The sequence below is a fragment of the Microcaecilia unicolor genome, chromosome 3 (assembly GCF_901765095.1).
Source record: "Microcaecilia unicolor chromosome 3, aMicUni1.1, whole genome shotgun sequence".
NCBI lineage: Eukaryota > Metazoa > Chordata > Amphibia > Gymnophiona > Siphonopidae > Microcaecilia > Microcaecilia unicolor.
The window spans coordinates 427,236,903-427,263,874 of NC_044033.1; the positions used below are offsets into that span (position 1 = coordinate 427,236,903).

Below are 26,972 nucleotides of genomic sequence, written 5' to 3' on the forward strand. Positions count from 1 at the left end.
GCCCCCAGTTCCAGTACTAGCCCCCTTATCCCACCTACCCTCCTTTTCAGCCCCCAGTTCCAGCCCCCTTCATCCACATGCCTTGCATTAGGGACCCCTTTTCAGCCCCAGACCCATTTTCCCACCAGCCCCAGGCATGGCTCCCATTTTCTCGCATGGCCCCTTCCCCACCCCCCTTCTCCCCTCTTCTCCATTCTGAGATCCTCCTCCCCACCCCAGTCCCCTTCTCCCCTCTTCTCCCATCTGAGACCCCCCTCCCCACGTCCCCTTCTCCCATCTGAGGCCCCCCTCTCCAGTCCCCTTCTCCCATCTGAGACCCCACCCCCTTCTCCCCAGCCCAGTCCCCTTCTCCCCTATTCTCCCATCTGAGACCCCCACCCCCTTCTCCCCAGCCCAGTCCCCTTCTCCCCTCTGAGACCCCCTCCCCACGTCCCCTTCTCCCCTTTGAGACCCCCACCCCCTTCTCTCCAGCCCAGTCCCCTTCTCCTCTCTTCTCCCATCTGAGACCCACCTCCCCACCTCCCATCTGGGGCCCCCCTCTCCAGTCCCCTTCTCTCATCTGAGGCCCCCCTCTCCAGTCCTCCTCGCCCATCTAAGCCCCCCCCCAACTCGACCCACCTACCACCTTCGATGACAGCCCTCGTCTCCTGCCTCCATCCGGGGCTTTAAAAAAAAATCTGAAAAGCAGCATGGCAGGCAGCGCTTCGTGTCTGCCCTGCTTGCTTGTAAAAGAAAGCGGCAAATCTCGTCGTCGGGTATTCCTTCACTGGGTCCCGCCCCCCGCGAGGGCGGGACCCAGTGAGGGAAGACCCGACGCGACGTTGTGACGTCGACGAGGAGGTTTGCCCGCGCTTTCTTTTACAAGCAGGCAGGGCAGACGCAAAGCGCTGCCTGCCATGCTGCTTTTCAGATTTTTTTTTAAAGGCACAGGATGAAGAGGAGGCGAGGGCTGACTGCAGTCAGCAACGGAGCACCCCCCACCCACTGACACCCGGGGCGGACCGCCCCCACCGCCCCCCCCCCTTGGTACGCCACTGTGTGTAAGTCCTCTCCCTCCTGACTCCGCCCCAACACAATTTAATCCTCTCCATACCTCCCAAACATAAGATTGCCCCATCCCAGACCTCCCCCACCCCAACCTACATGTATAATCTCCGGTGGTTTAGTGAACAGAGAGCAGGAGTGATGCTCACTCACTCCTGCCCATCGTGGCTTCTCCTTCAAAATGGTTGCCACATCCTCTAGTGGCAGCCTCACTCTATTACTGAAGTACTATGAGATTGCCACTAGAGTTTGCAGCAGCCATTTTGAAGGAGGAGCTGTGATAGACAGGGGCAAGTGAGCATAATCTCTGCCCTTTTTCAGTTAGACTATCGGAGATTGTAATCATTGGGGTTTGGGAGGGGTTATTGATGCTCCTCCAGTAGGAGGAGGGGAAATTTAAATCGAGGGGGAGGTGTATCAGACCTCGCCAGATACCCTTATGTGGGTCCTGGCTGATAATTAGCCAGGACCCATATAAGTGTATTATGCGAGTTCCTTTCTGAATATTGGCTGGGACCCACATAAATCCCGGCACCTTCCCCCTTTCCAGTCAGCCCCAAATATTCAATGTCAGTGGGCAGACATGGCCTGACATTGAACATCAGGGCCTAATTCTGCCTTCAGTAGTCAGCATTTAAACGCCCACTACCATCAGCTGACTATTGACCAGATTGTGCATGAGTGGGATACACCAACATGAGCGAGCTTCAGGAGCAATATTTCAGAAACTTATGTTCAGTTTATGCATGGCTGGCTTCTATTGAAGCCTTCCATCAAGCCTCCTGTTGTGTCAGAAACTGAGAACCATCTTCATTTATTTATTATTAAACATTTTACCTGTAAGCCACTCACCATAAATTCTGAGCAGCTCAGTTTAACATTGGAAATATTATTCATGAAACATACTATAAGTAAACCACATACCTAATTATTAAATTATGTGGAGGCATATTTTCAAAGCACTTAGATTTACAAAGTTCCATAGTAACTTATGGAACTTTGTAAGGCCAAGTGCTTTGAAAAAGAGTCCCATAGTATATTAGTCATTAATATAAAAAGTTTTCTTTAGCTGTCTAATTATTTACAATTCTAGTTTCAAATACGACTGGAAAAAGTTTTCCAAAATGATGGTGCAACCATACAAAAAATACACACACATACAAACACACAGCACCTACAGTTAAACTAAAAAGAAGGAAGTTAATTACATATATGTAAAAGAAAAAGAACTGCTGCATATGACATGCCCTAGTCAGCCTCTGGCCTCAATCTGCTGCCCTGTGCCTAAATTAGACTCACTATCATGTCTGTGAATCTAAATGAGAAAAGTTGTAAGATTTCTCGTAAATGCTTGATAAGTTGTTTCAAGTCATAATTGAGAGGGTATATTATTCCAGAGAGAGGTCCAACAGTGCTGAAAATAGAATCACAGCTGGTATCTAAATTAATATGACAAAATGAAGGCACTACAACATCATTCTCCAGAGTGGAAATTGAAGAAGTATATGGACTCAGTTTAGGAGAGAGTGAAAACAGCATACTGGAATGAAGAGCCTTATTTACCAATGTAATAACTTTAAGTATAATCCTATGTGTAATAGTAAGCCAGTGCTCATCCTTTAATAAAAGTGTAGTATGATCCTATTTCATTGCCATTTTAAGAAGTTTAACTGCTGTGTTTTGAAGAAGCTGTATACACTGAATATCAATGGAACCAAGTCATTTAAGAGGGAAGTTACTGTAATCATTACTCATATACTAATGTGTGTTTGTAGAGACTTTTGAGAAAATAGAGACGTCACTGATTTAATCATTTTCATTAAAAAATCAAATAGTTTCCGGCAATATGAGAAACACATTTTATGTGGAGGAGTAGCCTACTGGTTAGTGCAGTGGGCTTTGATCCCTACTGCAGCAACTTGTGACCTTAGGCAAGTTACTTAACCTTCCATTGCCCCAGGTACAAAAACTTTGGGGTCCTTTTACTAAGGTTTGCTGAAAAGTGGCCTGCGCTGGTGTAGCTGCATGTATTTGGATGCACATTGGTCCATTTTTCAGCACACCTGCAAAAAAGGCCTTTTTTTTCCCGACCGAAAATGGACGGGTGGCAAAATGAGACCTTACCGTCACCCATTGCCTAGAAGTAAAGTATCACACTTTAACCGGGCGGTAATGGTCTACAAGTGTACAATGCCGATTACCGCCCAGTTAGCGCTGCGCACCAGAAAATATCCAGCTTGCTTAGTGGACGCACATAAAAAATGAAATTACCGCCTGGGCCATGCGGTAGTCGGGCGGTAGTTCAAAATTGACGCATGTAGGCGCCTATGCGGCTTAGTAAAAGGGCCCCTTAGATTGTGAGCCCTCTAAGGACAGAGAAAGTACCTGCATATATTGTGTACATCTAATAATGCTATAGAAATGATTAGTAGTAGTAGTAGTGATTAGTAGTAAGATAATTCCTCATCAATAAACATTTAATATTTTCAAGGTGGAAACAATCACTAAGGAGCTAGTAAACATTATAGAAGACATTAAAGATAAAGGCTTTTTCATAGAGAGTATCATATCATTGGTTTTCTCTGGGTTCACTTTCATTCTGTTCGTCAAAAACCAAACTATTATCATAGTAAGCTTAGAGTTGAGCATAACTATATTATGAAAACTATTAGGATTAAATGTAAATATTTGGATATATCCAAATAAGCAAATACTATCAGGTCCAACTATTGAGTAAGTCCAAGTAATGGGGGTGTAGCAGCCAGAGTGAGTGTATGGGTACAGAACCTTAATAGACAAACCACTAAGAGAGATGGAAGCAAACCAAGAAACTATATTCAAAACAATATCAAAGCCTGTTTCCTTCACTGGTATAATAAAATCAAGAATAAGTCTCTTGAAATTAGAGAGCTGCACGGCTTCCGTCCCCGCGGGAATCCCGCGGAACCCGCGGGATTCCCGCGGGGACGGAGGCAGTTCCTGCGGGGTTCCCGCGGGGATGGAAGCAGTTCTGCGGGGTTCCCACGGGGACGGAGGCAGTTCCTGCGGGGTTCCCACGGGGATGGAACCAGTTCTGTGGGCTTCCCGTAGAAGTGTAAGCTGCACCTGCACCAGCCTCTCATCTACCGAATACCAATTTATTTGAGTGCTGTCTCCTCCTCCTCCTCTTCTTCCTTGCTTTAACAGCATAAATGTGGAAAGTCTTCCATTAAGGAGGTGGTAGAGTCACAAATGATGACGGAATTCAAAAAGGCGTGGGATGAACACAGAGGATCTCTAATTAGAAAATGGAAGTTATATAAAAGCTAACCTTAAATGGCTGCATGTGTGTGGATATGTCAAGTGACACTTAGATGGCGACTCTGGCTGTGATGAACTAGAGCTGATACCTGGCAGACTTGTATGGTCTGTGTCTCATACATGGCAATCTGGTGTAGGATGGGCTGGAAAGGGCTTAGACAGCAACTTCAGTGGCTGGAACATGAGGACAGTTCTGGACAGAGTTTTATAGTCTGTGTCCTCCAAATGAGAAGATGAATATGCTGGAGTGGGCTTCGATGGCAACTCCAGCAGTTGGAACATAAGGATGGGGCCAGATAGACTTCTGTGGTTTTTGTTCCAGAAACACGAAAGAAAGACCATAATCAAGTATATAATATCACACTCGTTGATTTAATGATGAATTGATCATGAGTGTGACTATTGGGCAGAGTGGATGGACCGTTCAGGTCTATTTGCTGTCACTTACTATGTTACTATTAATCCTCTTTGCTCCCAGGCTGGTGCACAGACCTCAGCTCTGAGACAGGCACGAGAATCAGATGTCACCTGACCTACTGGCGCGTGCATGTGGCGGCCTCTCAGCACACACTGCCAGTGAATCAGAGACAAATCTTACATGTGCGCACCAGAGTGTTCCAAGTTCCAACTTCCATTCCTTCCTTGCCTACAGTGCTGTGGCTCAAATCTAGAAAGAGACTGAGGGAGCTGACTGGAACTTTCTTTTATGTACTATTAAATTCTTACGGGGATGGGTTAAATTCTTGCGGGGACGGGTGGGGACGGGTTGGGATGGTTTAAATCTTTGCGGGGATGGGTGGGGATGGGTAAGATTCCAGTGGGGATGGGTGGGGACGGGTAAGATTCCAGCGGGGACGGGCGGGGATGGGTAAGATTTCTGTCCCCGTGCAACTCTCTACTTGAAATGCAGTTACAATCTTCTTGCAGCCCTGTCTTTAATGGGGCCTCACAGTCTCAGTGTGCACTTTTGGCTCCAAGGTCAACCAAAACCAGGTTTGGCTCTGGCCTGGCCTCTAGAAATTGAATTTCACAAGGTTTCAAGGAAACACTTGGCCTACCTACATTAAACTTCTGCTGCTTACACATCTTTGGTGAAGGGATATGCTGGAAGGCTGCTTTTGTCTTCCCGCAGTCTCTGTGGTCTACCTTTGCTCAGAGTTTTTATCTGGTAGCCTGAACCACACCTTCCATACTCTGCATTGACTGAGCCATGCCTTTCTTGCTCAATATTGCAAGATTTAATATGGCTTTGTGAGGGAGTTTTGTTAAGGAGAACCGGTAACGTCCTGTATATTCCTTCAAAGGGATCACAGATATATTAAACAAAACAGGGGCCAAGATGGAGCCCTAGGGCACTTGACATATAAAGCTATAAGGATTAGAATGCGTCCCATTCTTTAATTTAGATAGATGAATACCATCTAGGGCTATGTCTGAAATGCCAGTTGTTTGAAGCTTAAAAAGAAAAAGGGTATCTGTTCTTATCCTGTTTGTAGTATGAGTACAAAGATTGAGGAACTGGAATGTGGTTGTGTCATCCCGGCATTAATGGTCATGGAAACTAAGATACTTTTTTTTTAAACATTCACTGATATCTGATTCTTTGCTTCCCAGCCAGCAGACAGAAGCTGCTCTGTATGCTCTGAAGCATACATTTACTGTAATAGAAATTGGAAAGAGAGATACAACATTTTTTAAAGTCATGAGGCTTTGGCAAATAATTTGTAGGATAAAAAGGTCTAAAACTGATATTAACAGTTTCAGGTAAAGTGAAGTACAGAAGGCGTGTTCTTCATTACAAATGTAGCATTCTGAACATTTCCTGTGCCACAGAAGAATGAGAAACAGTACTTCTGCACTCCTCAAATCCTAGATATCAAAGAAAAGCGAAACCATTAGTATTCATGTAATATGTGCCAGCCAAAAAGAAACACGTGGAAAGGTATGTGGAGTTCCCTTAGATCCCACTGCTGGAGAAGGCAATGAAAAGCAGGAGTCTTCAAGAGCACTGCTAGCCAAAGAGACTGAGAGACCAGAGACAAGTGGGCGGCAAAAGAAAGTGATGCGTGTATAAATATTTGGCAGCCCAGGCCTGAGACTTTGGTTCAGGTTCTAAAATGATATAAAAACTTACAGGCCTTTAGCCATAATTTGAACTCTGAAGTTCCAGCAAGCTCATGAGCTATTGGGACACACCATGCAGCAAAATGAGAGAGGAGCTAGGGTGCAAAAACCTCAAAAACAGGACACAGATGGCTTCACAGGAAACAAAGGCCAGGTGCAAGGGAATTGCACAAGTTTGTGGTTAAAGCTAAGATTTGAAGCTATTCATTAGCATAGCCAATCAGTGTAAACCATGACATAACATAGATCCTATCAGATGTGCTTACTGTCATATTACCAGTACCCTGTATGAACATATAAAAGTTGTACTTCCTGCTTCAAGTTAGAGAGAGGGGCGGTCTCTACTCTCTCCAGGGGAAACCAATGTAGCGCAACAAAATTGGCAAATTACCTAATTGCTTTCCCATGTATACTTTGAGTGGTAAAATATATCACACAAGACTAAGACCCAGATAGCACCTGTTTGCAGCTGGGATACTATATTCCTATAACCAATTGATTGTACATGCCACTTGTATATTCTTGGTGTCCTTGGTAAGTAAGAATAAATTTATAACCTTTAGAACTAAACTATCTCTCCTTCTCCTTATTAATATCTGTTAATAATCCCTTGGTTTGGTTATAGAATAAGTGCACTATTCTATCCAGTGATGGAGTCAGTTTTGGGATGCAATCATCCTTTTCGAGGTTCTCTCTGTTACTAGACAGCTGAACTGCAGTACCAGGCAGAACCTAGGGGACATTTAACCCCAGGTCAATTCATGAGGAAGATGGACAGAGGAGTAAAGTTGGAAAAGAAAACTCTATCATATTATTTTATGTAGCTGTGACTCTTGAGGTTTTGCAGATTTTATATCAATGCACATGATTTTCAAAAGGCTTTTGACAAAGTACCTCATGAAAGACTCCAGAGGAAACTGGAGAGTCATGAGATAGGAGGTAGTTTCCTATTGTGGATTAAAAATTGGTTAAAAGATAGAAAACAGAGAGTAGGGTTACATGGTCAGTATTCTTAATGGAGAAGAGTAGATAGTGGGGTTCCCCAGGGGCCTGTACTGGGACCACTGCTTTTTAACATATTTATAAATGATGTAGAGATGGGAGTAACTAGTGAGGTAGTTACATTTGCAGATAACTTTGAAGTTATTCAAAGTTGTTAAATCGCAAGAGGATTGTGAAAAATTGCAAGAGGGTCTTACGAGACTGGGATGACATATAATGTGAGCAAGTGCAAAGTGATGCATGTGGGAAACAGGAACCCGAATTATAGTTATGTAATGCAAGGTTCCACATTAGGAGTCACTGACCAGGAAAGGGATCTAGGCATCATCGTTGTTGATACGTTGAAATCCTCTGCTCAGTGTACGGCGGCGGCTAAGAAAGCAAATAGAATGTTAGGTATTATTAGGAAAGGAATGGAAAACAAAAATGAGGATGTTATAATGCCTTTGTATCGTTCCATGATGTGACTGCACCTCAAATAATGTGTTCAATTCTGGTCACCGCATCTCAAAAAAGATATAGTGGAATTAGAAAAGGTACAAAGAAGGGCGATAAAAATTATAAAGAAAATGGGATGACTTCCCTATGAGGAAAGGCTAAAGTGGCTAGGGCTCTTCAGCTTGGAGAAAAGACAGCTAAGGGGGGAGATATGATAGAGGTCTATGAAATAATGAGTGGAGTGGAACGGGTAGTCGAGAATTTTTTGTTTACTCTTTCCAAAAATACTAGGACTAGGGGGCACGCAATGAAGCTACAAAATAATAAATTTTAAACAAATCAGAGAAAATATTTCTTCACTAAGCTCTGGAATTCATTGCCAGAGAATATAGTAAAAGCAGTTAGCTTAGTGGGTTTAAAAAAGGTTTGGCTAGCTTCCTAAAGGAAAAGTTTATAGACCATTATTAAAATGGACCTTCGATTTGTCCCAGTATGGCAATACTTACGTACTTATGAATGAGGTTGTATATTTGGATGTATGTGAATTCATGCAATTGCTGCTGTTATCCATTGTTCTCAGCAGTGGAAACAGCAGAAGAATATTAACAAGAATGGGGAGAGGTATTACCAATAAAGAAAAGTGTTTGATAAAGGCAGCTGAGAGAGGCTACCAAAAAGGTAGAGAAACTGTACTTTATTGAAAATGGGATTTAATTTATATGTAACTGAGAGGAGAGGAGGAGGAAGAAGAAATAGCTGTAGAGACATACAGTTAACTCAAATATATTAATGCTATAGAAGAAAATATTTTCAAAGGAAAGTAATGTATATACTTGAGAAAGGAAGTAATGACAGGTAGTTCAAAATGATAGATTCAGTACTAGTATGTGTAAAAGTCTTTCAGTGGAGTGATGGAGGCCAACGCATGGAATCAGAGAGCATCTTTATCTTTTTAGGATATGAAGGAAAGACCTGAAATTGGATTTCATCAGCAGAATTGCAGCATGAATTGTCAGATTTAGTTGAGTCTCGTGGACTTCATCTGCCATGATTTTCTCAGTTGCTAAGTATCTTTTATAGATCAGTTAATTTACGTTCCATTGAGACATTGAAAATCTTGTTATCTACAGCAGGCAGCTGGAATCACAAACTGTTAATCAGTTTTCACGATAAGGCAAACATGATATTCATGTCTTGAGTTTCACTGAAAGGTGTTGAAAGTGATATGTGGAGGGTCATTTTCAAAGCACATAGATTTACAAAGTTACATAGGTTACTTAATGTTTTGCTTAAGTTTTGCAGTTGATAGCTCTGAATTTAAATGTGTTGATTCAGGGTTTTTGTCCTTAGCATGTAGTAATTTTTTTCAAATTTTACAACAATCGTTATTAAGACCAGATTAAAAACTGTTGAAGTGATTATATGAGAGTAGACACACTGGTTAATGACAGTCACAAAACTGAATTTTAATTAGATTATAGTGGAAAGAGATGGTTCATTGGTAGAGCTGTGAGGAGCAAGATAACTGATAAGAAAGAAAGTGCTGTGGGCTTTCCAAGAAAAATTGCACTTTCATCTTCACTAGTGTGATCTTAAGAACACTTACACAGGCAGATAATATATACAGAAGAATATATATACAGTGAAGGAGAGGTATTTCTAATGGGGAGTTTTGATATAATAGATATTGATATATGGATCCTTTCTACAGAGACATTTATTTATTGGGATTTTTTAACTGCCTTTATGAAGAGATTCAGCCAAGATAGTGTATAGCAGGTACAGTTTAACATAAACTTACAATTTTGTTAGCATAACAATAGTAAAATAACCAAGAATAAACGTAAATACAATAAATGAGGTAAACTTGAAAACAGTACATTGAAACCTAATATCAAAAATATGCACATTTAACAGCACTGGAATTCAAATACCACAGATATGATACAATCTTAGCATAATACTAATGATACGCCTAATAAGCATTAGAACATTCAACTAACATAGATATAATGCTAAAGAGTTTCTACACTATGGCTTACCAGATGGTTGAGTATCCAAGAGCAGATGTATGGTGGGAACAAGATGCATGGTACAGAGTCAGTTGGGATAATTTGATAGCTAAACTCAAGGCAAGTTTGTTGTATAGTTAAGCAAGAGATAAAGAACTGATCTAAGTTACAGTGTGTGTGTAGCAAGTTAGTCCAGGTGCAGAATGAGTGTTTAGTCGGTCACCATATGTATTAAAGGCTTGGGAGAAGAACCAGGCTTTCACCTGCTTCCTGAAGTAGAGGTAGTCTCAAGTTATACGTAGCCCCTCTGGGAGTAAATTCTAGAGTGTGGGGGCCACTCCTGAGAAGGTTTGCTGGCAGGTATCACATCGTATAATTTCTTTTGACGAAGGTACAGATAGTGATGATCCTTGAGAGAACCTTAGAGGTCTTAAAAGTGTGACAAGGCCTAACTTATTCTTTAAGTACTCTGGACCATTTTGTCTGAGGACCTTGAAAGTCAAACATCAAGTTTTAAATTTTCCCTACAAGGTTCTGGTAGCCAGTGTAGCTTTTGCAGGAAGGTTGTGATGTGGTCACACCACTTTCAGCCTTCTATCAGTCATGCTACAGCATTCTGAATTAGTTGGAGCTGATGCAAACTCTTTTTGGTTTGGCCAGTGTACAGGGCATTACAGTAGTCCAGTTGTGATGTTATCATGGCATGGACCACTGTGGTCAGACTAATCTTTTCAATATATAGAGAGAGATTTCGTAGCTGCCGTAGGTGATAGAGACAATTTTTGAAGGTTGTTTGAATTTGTGGGATCAGAGTGATTGATGGGTCTAACAGTATCCCAAGATTCCTGACCTGTGTTCATATTTCCAAAAAGGTATTTTACAGTTGGGTATTTGTCCACGTGTGTTTGGTACCCAAAGAATCTGTTTTATTTGGATTCAAGCAAAGTTTGTTGTTGCTTGCTCATTCCTGAGTTGCAGTCTGTCAGTTTACTCAGAGCTGTGGGTAGATCTGGTTCAATGGGTATGAGTAGTTGCACATCATCAGCATAGACATAGAATTTTGCAGTTGATAGCTGTATTAGAAAGAGAGATTCTGGTTTCCCTACAAGGGGATCTAAATGGTGACAGATTACACAAAGGAAGGAGAGATACTGGAATAGATATTTGAAAAAAAAAAATCATGTAAGGTATCTCTTACATGGAAACTGATGGCAGATAAAGACCAAATGGTCTGTCAGTCTGCCCATCCAACTACTATGTTCTACATTCCCTTTTTATCCGTCAGAGATCTTCTTTGCCTATCTTATGCTTCTTCAATTCTGATACAAGTCTTGTGTCCACCACATCCACTGGGAAACTGTTCCATGTATCTGCCACTCTTTCTATAAAGAATTATTTCCTTACATTTCTCCTCAGTCTATCCCTTTTTACATTCTTCCTTTGTCCCTTGTTCCAGAGCTTTCTTTCAACTGAAAGAGGACTGCTGCCTCTTCATTTATATCACTGAGGTATTTAAATGCCTTATCATATCTCCCTCAGCCTGCCTTGCCTCCAAAATATACATATTGAGATCTTTAAGTCTGCTCCCATATGCTTTACGATGAAGACCACCATTTTAGTAGTAACCTTTTGGACCTATTTCATCCTGTTTATATAGCTTTGAAGGTGCAGTCTCCAGAACTATACAAATTACTCTAAAAGAAGTCTTACTAGAGACTTTAAGGGAGACATTGTAATCTCCATTTTTTTGCTGGCCATTCCTCTCCCTATGCAACCAATCATCCTTCTGGTTTTTGCCTTCACCTTTTATACCTCTTTGAGCACCTCAAGATTATTGGATATGATCACCCCCAATCCCTCCTATTCTTTCATGCACAAAATTTCTTCACCCCTTAATGCTGCATCACTTCCTTTAGATTTTCCAGCCCAAATGTGACCTTGCATCCTCTCTTCTTGTTACGAGTGTTTGCTTGTTGGAAGACTCATCCTTTGACCTTATTGCTTATCTTGCATTTTTTAGAATTTTTGGAGTTCCCGCTTTTCAAAAATTGTTTCTTAAGAACACTATAGCACATTCTGAAGCATGATTGGAGCGCTAAAACGTAATTACTGTACATGTGCTTGTTCTAAAACAAAGATTTTTAATACAAATTATAGTACTATACTATATGTACTGTAAAATAAGACCAATACTGTAAAACCACAATTATAACAAGTGCTGTATAGTAGCAGTGCAATTGGTAAACATAAATTATAAGTGCTTTGTAAAATTTTGTGATTGTTTTTTTTTCCATTTTGCTGCAAGATCATGCCAGCTTCTCAATAACATTACATCAGTAGCAGTTGCTTTCTCTTATTCCACACATGCCAGTACAACCTCAATTGTCTTGAACTCTTCAGTATCACTGATTTTTACAATTTTATCTACTGCATGTTCAGCCTCACTTGAGATGTCTTCATCCGCATCATTTCTATTCCCATTCCCCAGAGCAATCACATCATTGTCAGTTCTTGCTCATCTGCCTGCATCCTTTCTTGTATGTCATCCTCACAAGCATTCCCACAGCCTGGTATTTCCTGTAACAAAGGAAGAAGATCTTCCTCGGCTGCTCTGTGTTCAGTGTCATGTCCTTGTTCATTTTCATTCTCAGGAATTAAATTTCTCCATGATTTTGCTAGGGTTGGAGGTTCGATTTTGTCCCATGACTGAGCAGTTCCATAGATGTGACATTGGGAGGCAGAAAAGCACTCTGTCTGCACTTCTTAGTTCATCTTCATCAGAATGAGCTAGTGCATTATTGAAGAGAATGATTGCTTTCCTGGGCAGTTTTATGATTTTCAAGAAGGCTTCTACTGATAGAACAAATTTGTTGAAAAAACGGAAAATGTTTTGTCCATCCAGGCATTCCTCTGGTTCCTATAGGACACCAGAAGTGCAGCAGGAGCCATGTTTTTAAAGGTCTTAGGATTTTTTGTGTTCTAATGAAAGACAGTGGTAATTTATGTTTATCAGTTGAATTGCTACAAGCTAGAATAGTTATTTTTTCTTTACTCCATTTTTATAACCTGGAGCCGAGGCTTCATGCCATGATGAAAGTGTTCTTGATGGCAACATTTTAAAATTTAGCCCAGTTTCATCACAGTTGTATATCTGGTCCCTTGATGTGCCCTCACTTTTTAATAAGATGCTGAAATTTCTATTTGAATGTGACAAATTCATCAGAATCCACTGACAGCTTTTTCCCAGCAATGTAGAGATGCCATATTCCATATCTTGTTTTCCAACAATCATGCCACCTGATACTAGTAGTGAAATTAAGGTCACCTTCATTGAGTTCCTTTGGAAAAACCAGGGCTTTCTCTTACAATGTAGGCCCTGATATAGGTATGCCCTTGTTTCTTTGCTGTGTGAACCACAGGAATAAGGCTGCACTCACCTCATATTTGCATTTTTCACAGTTTTTCTATGTAGAAGCACAATTTGAGCTGCATTTCTCCAGCTCACTGTGTTACTTTTTCCAGTCAATAACTGTTAATCTCCCTACTCCTAGTTCTGTTGCAGTTTTTTGGATGGATTCACCCTTATCAATTCTTTTTAAAGCGTCAAGTTTCTGCTTTATAGACAAAACAACTTTTTTCCTCTTTTGACTGGCCATTTCAGAAGTGATCTTCTACAGATCTGAAGGGGAAGAATAAAAATACAGTACTGTAGTGTATTACTGTACCCATTAAAAATGTTGCAGAGAGTAAAACTCACTAAGGTGTGTCTTCAAAGCACTTTGACTTACAAAGTTGCATATTAACCTATGGAACTTTGTAGTTCTAAGTGCTTTGAAAATGAGCCCCACTGTGCTCCAGAATTTCACCAGTCCAAGCATGGTTCCTGGGTCACAATGGTGCTGTTTTGCTGTAAAAGCAGGGTCTTGGGTCACAACAGTGCTGTTCTGCAATAAAAGTAGGGTCCCTGTTGTGAAACCTCAGTCTGTGCTATTCCAGAAAACAAAGAAGCCATTCGCTTCTTAATGGCGATGCATATTGCTCTATGGTATGACCGCAGCTCGAATACTATGTGCAGTTCTGGTCACTGCATCTCAAAAAAGATATAGTGCAATCAAACATATAAACGGCAAGTGACCGACTCACCTGCAAATGCGCAGTAGAGTCACTCAGAATGCTAAGAGTGTAGAAGTCCAAGCCCCGCCTCCACCAGCAGTACAGCACAATAGGGAGGAGGGCTTGGACATGGGCGTGGAAATCGGAGGAGGAGGGAGCAGGGAGGGAAGGAGGGGGCGGAAATGAGGGAAACACGCTGGGGGGGAGGGCAGGGGAGAGAGCAGGGTTGGTGGACCGGGGGGGGGGGGGGCATAGGAAAACAAAAAACTAGCCCGTTGTTACGGGCTTAACGGCTAGTTAGAAAAGGTTCGGTGAAGAAAGACAAAAATGATAAAGGGGATGGGACAACTTCCCTATGAGGAAAGGCTAAAGAGCCTAGGGCTCATTATTTTATAGACATCTATCATATCTCACCTCAGCCGTCTTTTCTCCAACTAAAGAGGCTAGGGCTCTTTAGCTTGGAGAAAAGACTGCTGAGGTGAGATAAGATAGAGGTCTATAAAATAATGAGTGGAGTGGAACGGGTAGAAATGAATCACTTGTTTACTCTTTCCCAAAAATACTAGGACTAGGCTACACACAATGAAGCTACAAAGTAGTAAACTTAAAACAAATCGGAGAAAATATTTCTTCACTCAACGTGTAATTTAACTCTGGAATTCATTGCCAGAGAATGTAGTAAAAGCAGTTAGCTTAGTGGGGTTTAAAAAAGGTTTGGATATCAATAAGCCATTTCCCTCTTCTAAACTTCAGCCATCTTTCCTGTCAACTCTTCCTGCTGCTATTATGCTATTTCTTTTGACCAATGAAGCAAAATGAGTCCACTTGGTCCATCTCCTCTGTCTCCCATGATTCCCCCCCCCCTCCCATTACCTCCCATGGGAGACAGTAGAGACTGACCAAGTGGACTCATTATGCTTCATTGGTCCAAAGAAATAGCATGATAGCAGCAGGAAGAGTTAACAGGAGAGATGGCTGAAGTTTAGAAGGGGGAAAGGAGTACACTGCTCTCAAACTATATGTGACCATCTCTGGGAAAAGGTGATTAAAGTCACTAGAAAAAGGTTTTAATGAAGTCTGTAAGAACAAACACTTTTCAATACAACAGTCCAAACTCTATCCTTTCATGTGAAAAAAATGTATCTTATGGAAACTGCTTATGGACCCATGGCATGAAAAATCAGGGATTCTCAACGTTTTGTATCTGCATCTTTAGTTACCTTTTCCCAGAGATGGTCGCATATGTGGTTTGATTTTCTTCTTGGCTCAGCTACCGAGTCCTGCCTTCCCTTCTTGCTTCCAGCACAACTCTGCTGCTCATCTTAGCTCAAGGCTAGCTAGTGATCTGGCTGCACAGGATATTATGAATAAAGGGTCATACCCCCATATCTTTCCACATCATATGTGACAGATGGAAATAGGGCATAAGAGATAATGATTCTGAGCACAAGGTAGGGGAGAAAGAAAGGGATATTTGTTAAAAGGAAAGAGAGAGGGATGTTTTATTACAGTCATCAGTAGTACGAAAGGAGGGGGTTTTGCACCAGAGCTGCCACCACTAAAGAGGGTGCCAATTTTAATGATTAGCCTAGAACCAGCCCTCAACCACCTCTCTATGATCACTAGAGTTTTAACAGGTGAGCTGGAACACAATAGATTGATATGAGTTCACACATTTTTGTCCAAAGATCTTCCATTCAAAATGTGATCTCTGGAGTTTCAGGTTGAGGGCAGGAAGCACCATGTGCAGCTGTGGCCCTGGGGCTATGGAGCTGATGACCGTTGAGCTTAAAGACTCAGGTTTGTAGGTGGTAGAGCAGCTCATAGGGACTTGGGGTGATATGGGCTCCAGCAGTAGATTCAATTAAGTTAAAATTCCTCTTTAGGAAACAAGTCTTGCAAAATAGAGGAATAATAAAAACAGAGGAAGCCACTGTAGTTCCTAATGAAATGAATATAAATTATTTAAAATACTGCAACAGATGTTAAACAGCAGATACATTAGAACAAAGCAAATAAATATTACGTATCTAACATAACGAGATCAATTATTTATATCACTTATTTATAGCTCTCTGCTCAGAAATAAGAGTATACAACTGCAGTTAAGAACTTGTAAAGCTCATCTAGTCTGCACAATTTATATCATTTGCAGTAGCAAAGAGTACTGTTAATTTCCATCTTACCCTTCATATCTTGCCAGCTAACTAGCTCCTGTTCTTATTCAATGGTTTCTTCAATTCTGTTGTTTTATTTTGTACCAATAAACCGAATGGGGAATAACCTATCTACCAGAGTGTCTGAAATATTATTCACTGCACAAAAACTCCAGCCCTTCTTTGTATTAAAATATATCTTTTATTACCCGTTTGAAGCAGGAATGAGATTTCTATTCTGATGGTGGCCTGATACCGATGCGCCTACTGCTTCCACTGGTGTCTATGAAGTATAGCGGGTGACGCACTTGAGGAACTGTTAGCGGAGTCCGCTACAAGAGTGAACGTCAGTCCACAGTTATTGCATGGTGACTTTATTGAGCCTTATGTGTGATCAGCGCCACAATTGGTGACTTCATTATGGACGGATGTTGGTAATGCTGCAGCATACACAGTTTCGCGCCATTGCAGGTGGCGGTTTTTCAACAGCGTTACGGTGTAAAAGATGACATGTTTAGATCTATGCTAATTTGCACTATTAAGTGTATGACTTGCAATTCTGTGTCATTATGTTAAAGATGATTATGACAACCTAGTGTTAGCATAAGTGGGCGAATGTGGTGTGAATGAAATTAGGTAACGATTTTTTTTAATTATTTTATTTATTCATTTTATATTACATTTAAGACCAATACATAAATGGGAAAGAAAAGAGAAAATATCAATTAAAACAAACATAAAGGAAAAATATCATCTTTGTTAGTCCACAATTGGGGGATCCAAGATCAGGAAAACAATCTCAAAGAAAATAAGAAAAACACGGAATGGTTAATCTTACAATTCATATTTTCTGAGGGAGGAAGGTAAATCGGTAATTGCAGCCGGTACAGTGGTAACTTAAATGAAGTTGCTGCAGAGGGTTCTTCATCTGTTCTTTTAACTCCACGAACTCTTGTAATTTCCTGGGTTCAACAAATAAGTAATCAGGAAATAAAATACTTACAAGGGAATCACTCTAGGAAGGTCCTACCCAAGGCAATGATTCTTGGCTTAAAAGCCAAGAGTTCACACCTCCTAGTCTGCAATTCCCTTGATATGTCAGGAAATATATTTATCTTTGAACCCAAAAAAACTATCAGCCATATGTCAGAAATACAATTTCAAAACATTGTTCCTATCTAAATCAAAGGCAAAAGTCACTAATAATATAACTCTATATCAGTGGCGTAGCCACAGGTGGGCCTGGCCCACCCATTTAGGGCTCAGGCCCACCCATCAGTAGCACATGTTTAGCAGTAGCTGGTGGGGATCCTAAGCTCCGCCGGCTGAAGACGTCCCCCTGATGATAATGAAAACGCTACTCTCTATGATACTGGCACCTGCACATGCTCAGTTTTCAGTGTATGCCTGCTACAAACGGCCAAGGTGGAAAGAAGTGTTTTCCCACCAGCTGAGATATTTTTTTGTGGTGGTGGGGGAGGGAGAACACTTGGTGCCCACCCACTTCTTGCCCAGGCCCACCCAAAATCTGTTGTCTGGCTACGCCTCTGCTCTATATACAGGGTATTTTAGGAAAATTTATCTTTCTCAAGTTATTTTTCCTTAATTGGTTCTCCAGAAGTTCCAATTTTTTACAAGAAACATAAATTGTCTTTCATTACCAGATTAACTGATTTTCATAGAGAAACCATTTCCGAAATCAAAGTCTTTATTTTTTTATCTTGGACTTCCACTTTGTTAGATAAGTATTGATATAATCTCATATTTATTCCTAAAAAATTTTGGACATCTGAAGAAGAGAGTTATTCACACTCTGCAGTACTTCCCATAGTGCGTCCATTGTGACATTGTTTGGCTTCACCAGGTCCAATTTCTCCACAGAAACTGCTCCAGATATCTTCGGGGGGAAGAGCTCATTCCCCAATCCCCCAGTTGGTTTATTATCCGGAGTCAATGCTGCGCCAGGACCTGCTCGGACCGCTTTGAAAATCCTAACCCACTTCGGGCGTTTCCACTGTCGACCTCCATAGTGAAGCGTTACTGTTTCCGGGTCTTGGAGAGGTCATGCCAACAGGGGGACTCAAAGTCACTCCCTCTCCACTGAGATTCGGCAATAAAGCCTTGCTGTTCCCCGAAGCAGGAACCGATATCCCCGACATTATGACCCCGAATCTCTCCAAAGTAGACTGAGAAGTGGTGGGAACCCCAGCCATGTTCGAGGTGGGCAACACCACGGCTTTGCCTTTCTTCTTCCCCATTCTCTGGGAAGCGCGCCTACTTCTTCAGGTATTCTGGTGTAAAACGGGAACTCAACTAACATACATCCTCCCTCAACGCCATCTTGGATCCTCCAGTTTGGGACATTCTTTGTCTGGTTTCTCCTCAGAGGCCTGTCTGATATGGGTAACCCTTCAGCATAGCCCTCTGAGTCATTGAAACACGGAAGCCCCTCCACCACTTACAAGGTGGTGTCCCTTCGGAGGGGTTAGGTAATGATTTTATAGGAATTTTTACCACAGTGTGTAGACACACTGAGGTAATAAAAGATATATTTGAATACAAAGAAGGACTGGAGTTTTTGTGCAGTGAGTTTTATTTTGTACCACAAAGAGAGAAGCAGAAAATGATGGTAGAAGAGACCCAGTCTCTACAACCCCTTCTTCTCCCTCAGAAATCCTTGGTGCTCTTCCCTTGCTTTCTTAAATTCTGATGCAATAACAAATGACAGATAACAACCATTATGGTTCATTTAGTCTGCCCAGCAACATAGCTAGAGTTGCAAGAGCAGACTTTTCAAAATGATTTGGTGCTCAACTCAACACACATTACTCATGTCCATAAAAACAAAGTATGGTAGGTCATGGACATAATTGGCAGGCCATAGTTAAATGTAGAGCACAGCAGGAGGTGCATACACCGGGAGAACTTATGGCCAAAAGAAGAGCTAGGGAAGATGTGATGAAATGCCTAACCATCCACCTGGGGTTACCCCGCAGCCACTTAGAGGATCTATCCCCAGCACAGCTCGGGTCTGCCTGCACCTGCCGCTTGTTCTCTACACTATGCGCTGTCTCCTGACAACCCACATACAGAATATTACAATAATCAAGCTGCAACAGCATCAGTGCCTGCATGGCAAGCTGAAATTGATCAGTTTCTATACATTTTTGAGTTTGTCTGTTTTCCTAGTATCCAAAAACCCTTTGTAATAACAGATAGCATGTGAGCCTCTAATGATAAGGTATTGTCCAGAATTATACCTAACTTAAACATGCCACCTGCAATAACCAGTTCTGAACATGTTTAAAGAAAATGCTAAGCTGACCCTGTTAACATGATTTTAGTTCTTTCCTTGTTTAATTTTAAATGATGAGCGGTAGCACAAATTGGGGTGGGTGGGGGGAGGGAGAATAAAGAAAGAAAAAGAAACCGGGGCTAATCTGTGTGAGATTTTAAGCATAACAATAAAAGTTCAAAGATAACTCTGTTCTTTAGTGGGAGCCACTGTAAATGGCTTAGAAAAGGAGTGGCTCGATTTCCCCAGCCTTCCTCCAAAACTAGTTTGGCTGCTGTGTTCTGCAAAACCTGCAGCTCATGCATCTACCATTTTGGAATACTCATTAATTCTAAGCTGCAGTAATGAAAATATGATTAAACCATAGCCTAAGTTACTATATGTTAAACATTTGTGATCCAGAAACTGCTTAATTTATTGAGAAGATACAAAATTTTCCTTACGACTACATTCATGTGAGGCATAATACTCAACCTAGAGTCCTTTAGTACCACTAATGTATTCCAGGTTGTAGTGACAAAGTTATCCCAGTCAGACATGGTTTGTCTCAGAGCATGTCCACATTTCTACCCCCTATCCAAAGAATATTTCTTTTTTGAGGGTTTATCTTCAGACCATTATTCTGCATCCATTCCCTGAACTACATCAAATGCTTTACTCATGCGATGCAAGGCTTCCTCTGTAAAGTAGGCTCAAGTAGAAAAAACAGGATGTCATTGGCATTTGAGTAATTTAATACACTTGAAGAATGCAAAATTGACTCTAATGGGCTCAAGTATAGGTTAAACAAGAGTAGGAACCCGGGGGGGGGGGGGGGGGTTGGGAACCTCTGATCCATGTGTGAAGCCTTAGATAATCATTTTTACCTACAGACTTGCAATACTTTCTTCTTTAACAAGATCCTAAAATCATTCAATACTATACTTAACTGCAGTGGTGTGCTGGAGCAGGCTCTCACAGGCTCGCAAGAGCCGGTTGTTAAGTTTTTAAGAATTTTGGGAGCCGGTTGTTAAAGTAAGGCCCTCCATGGCTACTTTAACAACTGGCTCCCAAAATGTGGGCTTGGGCCCCCTGCTGAATTCTCTTTTACTTTGCTGATGGGGATCCTGAGCCCTGTCAGCCAAGTAAATAGACTACTGCTGCTCCCCGCTCCTTGTTTCCAGCTCTGAGTAGCAGGCTGGGACTTCTCCAGCATGTGTGAGAAGTTTCAGCATGCTGCTCAGAGCAAGACGTTGGGAATGGTGGCAGTCCATTTATTGGCTGCCAGCAAAGGTATGCCTAGCGTGCCCGCACAAAGGGAGGGAGGAGAGAGAGGCAAGTGTTGCTCCCCCCCCCGGCCACCCTTGGCCCTTCCAACTGCAGAGCTGGCTACGTCCGGAGAAAGAGCCTGTTGTTAAAAATTTACCAGCACACCCCTGACTTACTGTGAAACCACAACTGAGACAGGTCATGCAAATCAAGATCTAAAAGGTGCTGCTGCACCTGAATAGCAACAGCTGCCTCCAGTACCTTTGCTAATACAGGAAAGTTGACAATAGGATTGTAATGTTCGATTGGCTCTTTAAGATCAGAATTAAAAGCAAAGGATTTTGTATGTTTTCTTAACAGAAAATCCTAAAGTCCCCGCAAAGGAATTAACAAGACTCCTCACCACCCTGAAGAATTCTCTGGGTGAAATTTAACTCTATTATCCATTTGCTATAATAGTGTATATTGTTTGGAGAAGTAAACTAGGCTAGGGAAGTAGCCTCATTTTATTTATTCTATTTACAGGCGCTTGACATGCCATCAATTGCACAAAATGGTACCTGGCAGTTTACAATATAAAAAAAATCTATTTGAAGAAGGAAAGGAAATAGTCTTGTTAGAAAGGAGAGAAACTAGGAGAAGAAAATGAGAGATAATATTAAACCATTAAACAAGTGGACTGAAATGAAAAGGAACAGGTGGGGGTCAGTAGAAATAGGAAATGAAGAGAAGGGAGAGAACTTAGGATATGGGGAAAATGCTAAAGTGGTGGCTGAACTGAAGGCTTGCTGGAAAACCATTTTTTAAGCATACGTTTTTTTTTAAGGCGGTTTCCATGCAGATGTTGCTTGAGAGGGAGTTTCAAAGCTGAGGTCCCTCGTAACAAAGGGGTCCTTTTACCAAGCTGCAGTAAAAGGGGCCCTGCATTAGTGGCGGGGGCCATTTTTGCCATGCGCTGAGGCCCTTTTTACCGCTGTGGGTGAAAAAACTGAAAAAAGAAATGGCCATGTGGTAATATTTCACTTAACTGCATGGCCATGCTGGGGGAGAAGCACTTACCACCACCCCATGAGGTCGCGGTAAGGACTTTCGTGCTAACCCAGCAGTAACCGGGTAGTGCATTGCACTGCCCAATTACCACCGGGTTAACGCTTGCAGAAATATTTTTCAAACATTTCCTCTAGTGTCGGAAATGCTGCGTGCTGTGGGTGGAACTACCGCTGATGCCTGCATTGGACGGCGGTAGCTCCAGATTGGCACAGCGGGCTTATTGCCGCTTTGTAAAAAGGCCCCAAAATGCAGTTTCATGTTTGATGTCATACTATAGGTAGTAGGGAGGAGAGGTAAGACGAGGAAATGAGCATGTACTAGATAATAAGGTGTGAGTAAATTAGCAAGGTAGGATGGTGCTTGGGAAAGCCAACCTTTGAAGATAAGTGTAAGGATTTTGAATTTTAACCGAGTAGTTACAGTGAGCCAGTGTTCAGTTTTAAGACATGGAGTCATGTGGTCTGCATACTGAGCGCTGTGGAGTAATTTTACCATGGTGGTCTGTAGTCTCTGGATTTTCTGTATACTTAAAGCAGCCATGATTCAAATCCCATTTATGCCACTGGTGATCCTTGTGCAAGTCATTTTACCCTCCATTGCCTCACACACTCCACTGGTTTAGGTACAGCCTGAAAGTGCAAGTCCTCTGTGGTTGGTAGCTACCTACTGTACTTGATTGTGAACTTGGATTTAGAAAGCCAAGTTGTTAAATCAAAGATACAAATCCAAGTTTACCATCACTAATAATTTCATTGTATTCTGCTTTTTAATTAAAGAAATCTTGTCTTGAATTCCAGGGAAAAACTGGTTTCTGCTGATGACCTACTAGAATGGCTAAGACCTTTCTGTGGTGATGATGCTCTTCCAGTGAAACCCCGCATTGATGTACTGCAAATAATGGAACACGCTTTTCATCTTAGTGATGAGGACATTAAGCTGCTGGTGTTTTTCCGAACTCAAGCTGTATTGAAAGCCTGTTGGCCAGAGATGAAGGTATTCAATTTTGTCTTATTTTTCCTTGTATTTCTTTTATTTACTTAAAAATATTTACAGTAAGCTAAGAGACATTAGTGGTTTTCCAGTATGAACTGTATTTCTTCTGCTTCTTTCTTTTGTATCAAATCAGGTTAACATTTCCCTAGAGGTCACAGGTGTTTGTTCAACCTCATATTGAAAGCTGACAGAAGTACATTGGATTAAATATACAATAGTGAAGTGTTGTATTTTGTCTCTATGGAAAAAATGTTGGTGCATCTCGCTTATTATCTTCTCTGTGTTTAAATGCAGAAGACGCACAAAATTAAATTGTGAAAGATGTATTTCTTTCTCCTGTTTAACCCTCTTCCATTATTTATTAAGTTTTGTTCCTAGAGGGGATTTCTCCCTATATCATGATATAAAACAAACATATATTTCCAGTACGATTGATTTAAATTTTTTTTCTTTGTTAGTTTTTCTTTTTTAAGACTAGGAGTTGATTTGCAGTCTCTTGAGAGCATTCCTGACATACTAACCCATTAGCTGAGTGAGATATTGTTCTCTTTATTAATAATTTATCCGAAAGGAAAAGTACAACTTTAGGGCTTCTTTTCTAAAGCTGCACTTAACAATTCCTGCACGGTGAATGAGAGGAAGCCCAATCAATTCTTATGGGCTTCCTCTCATTTGCTGCATGAATCACTAGCGCGGCTTTGTAAAAGAAGCCCTTAGTTAGTAAATTAATAATAGTAAACAGGAAATAAAACTGTTTTATTTGAAGTTCTTTAATAGTTACATAGATTGTGGGACATATACTGCAGTGTTAAAACATTTATTTTGTTTAACTGAATATTTTAAGACTCTCTAGTTTTTAAATAATTCCTAAACTATGTTTTGTTTTTTCGTTTTTTTTATTGCACCACATTTGCAATTTGTAATGTAGAGAAAAATCTTTTAGCCTTTGGCCATAATTTTTTATCAGTTGTTTTTTCTTTGGGTTAGATTGAGGCATATTTTCAAAGCACTTAGCCTTCCAAAGTTCCATAGGTTTCTGTGGAACTTTGGAAGGCTAAGTGCTTTGTAAATATGCCTCAGAGTCTTTCTTTTATGAACTGAAAAGTATAAATTCAGGAAAGATGTTTAGGTAATTCTGTAACTTTTAAGAAAAATATGTGACTCATTATTTCAGTACAGGAGACTCAGATTCAGATCCCTGGCTGGTAAGCAGTCACATGGTGGAAAGTAATGTGATGTGAGACTAAACAAATATGATTGCTTCAGATACAGAGGACATATATTTTCCAGCAAGAGAACTAGAATTGCATGGACAGTTCTTTGGGGGTGGAGGAGGGAAGAAATAAAACATATTAATATATCAAGAGGCAGTTTTAATCATGTGTGTGGTCATAGACTGTGCATGGCCACAGTAAGTGTTACTTTAAAACAGGGCTTTTTTTCAGGGGGTACTTGGGGGTACTGAGTACTGGCACTTTTTCCATTGTCTAATAAAATTGACCCATGGACTCCAAGTTTTAATGAAAAAGCTCAGGCTGTACACAGCAGTTCTGCCTTGTCCTAGATTCTGTGACTGGTTGCAAGGGCCCTGGCTATTGTGGGATGGGTCCCTCAGTGATCACCCCACCCTGAAGGGTGGCCTAGCATTTGAGTACTAGCACCTTTTTTGCTAGAAAAAACGCACTGCTTTAAAATATACACTTACGAGTCTCATTCACAAATAACGTAAAAAAAAGTAAAAAACTATTAACTCTAAAAGTGAATGTGCAAAAATATTTTACTCTGTGTATAAAAAATATGGATGAAAAGACCTCAAAAATTTGCGGTACACAGCAAAAACCTCCATGTCAAAACAAATGGTGCTCAAAGTGCAAAACTACATAGGTACATAAGTATTGCCACACTGGGACAGACCAAAGGTCCATTAAGCCCAGCATCCTTTTTCCAACAGTGTCCAATTCAGGTCACAAATACCTGGCAAGAGCCCAAAAAAGTTCAATACATTTTATACTGCTTATCCCAGAAATAAGCAGTGGATTTTCCCCAAGTCCGTTTTAATAATGGTCTATGAACTTTTCCTTTAGAAAGCAGTCCAAACCTTTTTTTTAAACCCCACTAAGCTAACCGCCTTTATCACATTCCCTGGCAATGAATTCCAGAGTTTAATTACATGTTGAGTGAAGAAAAAGTTTCTCCGATTCATTTTATATTTACTACTTTGTACCTTCATCACATGCCCCCTAGTCCTAGTATTTTTGGAAAGAGTAAACAAATGATTCACATCTACCCGTTCCACTCCACTCATTTTATAGAACTCTATCAAATCTTTCCTCAGCCGTCTTTTCTCCAAGCTGAAGAGCTCTAGCTGCTTCATCCTTTATTCATAAGGAAGTCATCCCATCCTCTTTATCATTTTTGTTGCCCTTCTCTGTACCTTTTCTAATTCCACTATATCTTTTTTGAGATGCGGTGACCAGAATTGAACACAATATTTAAGGTGCAGTCGCACCATAGAGCGATACAAAGGCATTATAGCATCCTCATTTTTGTTTTCCATTCCTTTCCTAATAATACCTAGCATTGTATTTCTTTTCTTAGCCGTCACAGCACACTGAGCAGAGGGTTCCAATGTATCATCAACAAAACACCTAGATCTCTTTCTTGGTCAGTGACTCCTAACATGGAACTTTGCATTATGTAGCTATAATTATGGAAGGATACACACAAAAATGATCTCTCTCTCCACTATATATTATAATTCGGTATTTATTGTCCTTTTAATAAATAATTAAGTGGAGTACTTATCTAGACAGCTTGGTTGCGACGGGGAACTGTTTCGCACTAGGCTTCTTCCGAAGACTTCACTGTATCCAAACCATATCTGTAACAGAAGGAAACTTCAGAAGAAATCCTCACAGTCATGAAAAACACTTATTCTCATGGAAATTACTTCTAGGCTTCTTCACTTAGTATTCAAACAGTGGAACAATCCTTTCATTATGGCCTATTATACAGGATGCGAACCAAAACGAATCACTTGAAGCAACGTCAAAGAATGGGCAGTCTCTAAGAGATTTAAAAAAGTCTGCCCATTCTAGCATTGAATTCAGCCCAAAGGGTTCATATGTTTTCAGTTTAAAAATCCAGTGCTTCTGAAGTGCAGTAATTTTCTATCCAGGACCCCATTTTGGCTAGTGGTAAATACTTTGAGGCCAATATTCAGACCACGGGAGTTAGACCAGCTAACTCCCGCAGTCAGCGCTGAGCTCAGATATTCAATGCCGCTGTTTCCAGTGACCGGCATTGAATATCTGGTTTATTTTTGGCTGTTTTAAAGATAACCGGCTAAGTACATATTAAGACTTAGCCAGTTATCTTTAAACAGGCCAATGATAACCAATGTTTTCATGCGGCCAAATATGGTCGCTAAACCGACTTTAAAAATAGGCAGATATCTATTATATTGGTCGATATAACTGGCTATCTGCTAGCCACTAACCAGGGATATTCATCAGGGCATAGCCGGTTATTCTCCGCTGAATATCAGCAGATAGCCATTTAGGTGCTATTTAACTGGTCAGTATCCGTTCTGGCCTGTTAAATAGCGCTGAATATTGAGGTGGTTGGTCTGTCACTCAACACTGGAACAGATTAAAGTCATGATGCAAATCCTTACAATGGGAAACTAAAGAAGCACCTATCTTGTTGTTAGCAATACAGGATCTATGTTCATTAATACAAATGCTTAATTTCCTTACAGTCTTACCTACATATAACTTGTTACAAGGACATTTTAGCACATAGACCACATGGTCAGATCAACAAGTAGTATGCACTTTCAACTTGTATGTCTTATTGTCAAAGGGTTTAACGAAGTCAGTACATTCAGTCATCATACTGCAAGTCTTACAGTTACCACATTTGCGTTGTCCATTATTTGTTATTGACTAGGCATCTATTCGTAGTTGAGGCAGATTGGCTGAACTGAGCAATTCTGATACCCAGCCAGTAACATAATGGACATTACAAACGTGGTAACTGCAAGACTTGCAGTATGATGACTGAATGTACTGAATTTGTTAACCTCTTTGACAATATGACATACAAGTTGAAAGTGCACACTATTTGTCGATCTAACCATGTGGTCTGTGTGTTTAAATTTGCTTGCAAAAAGTTTTATGTTGCTAAGACTGTAAG

The 26,972-nt window shown here is 40.9% G+C and overlaps 1 protein-coding gene across 1 annotated transcript in view; it reads left to right on the plus strand.

Moving 5' to 3' along the window:
• NBAS (NBAS subunit of NRZ tethering complex) overlaps nt 1–26,972 on the plus strand; it is an 892,343-nt gene that overhangs the window by 639,050 nt on the left and 226,321 nt on the right. Inside the window, exon 48 of the mRNA XM_030198850.1 lies at nt 22,580–22,775. Coding sequence (XP_030054710.1) covers nt 22,580–22,775 — 196 coding nt within the window. The remainder of the gene's footprint in view (nt 1–22,579; nt 22,776–26,972) is intronic.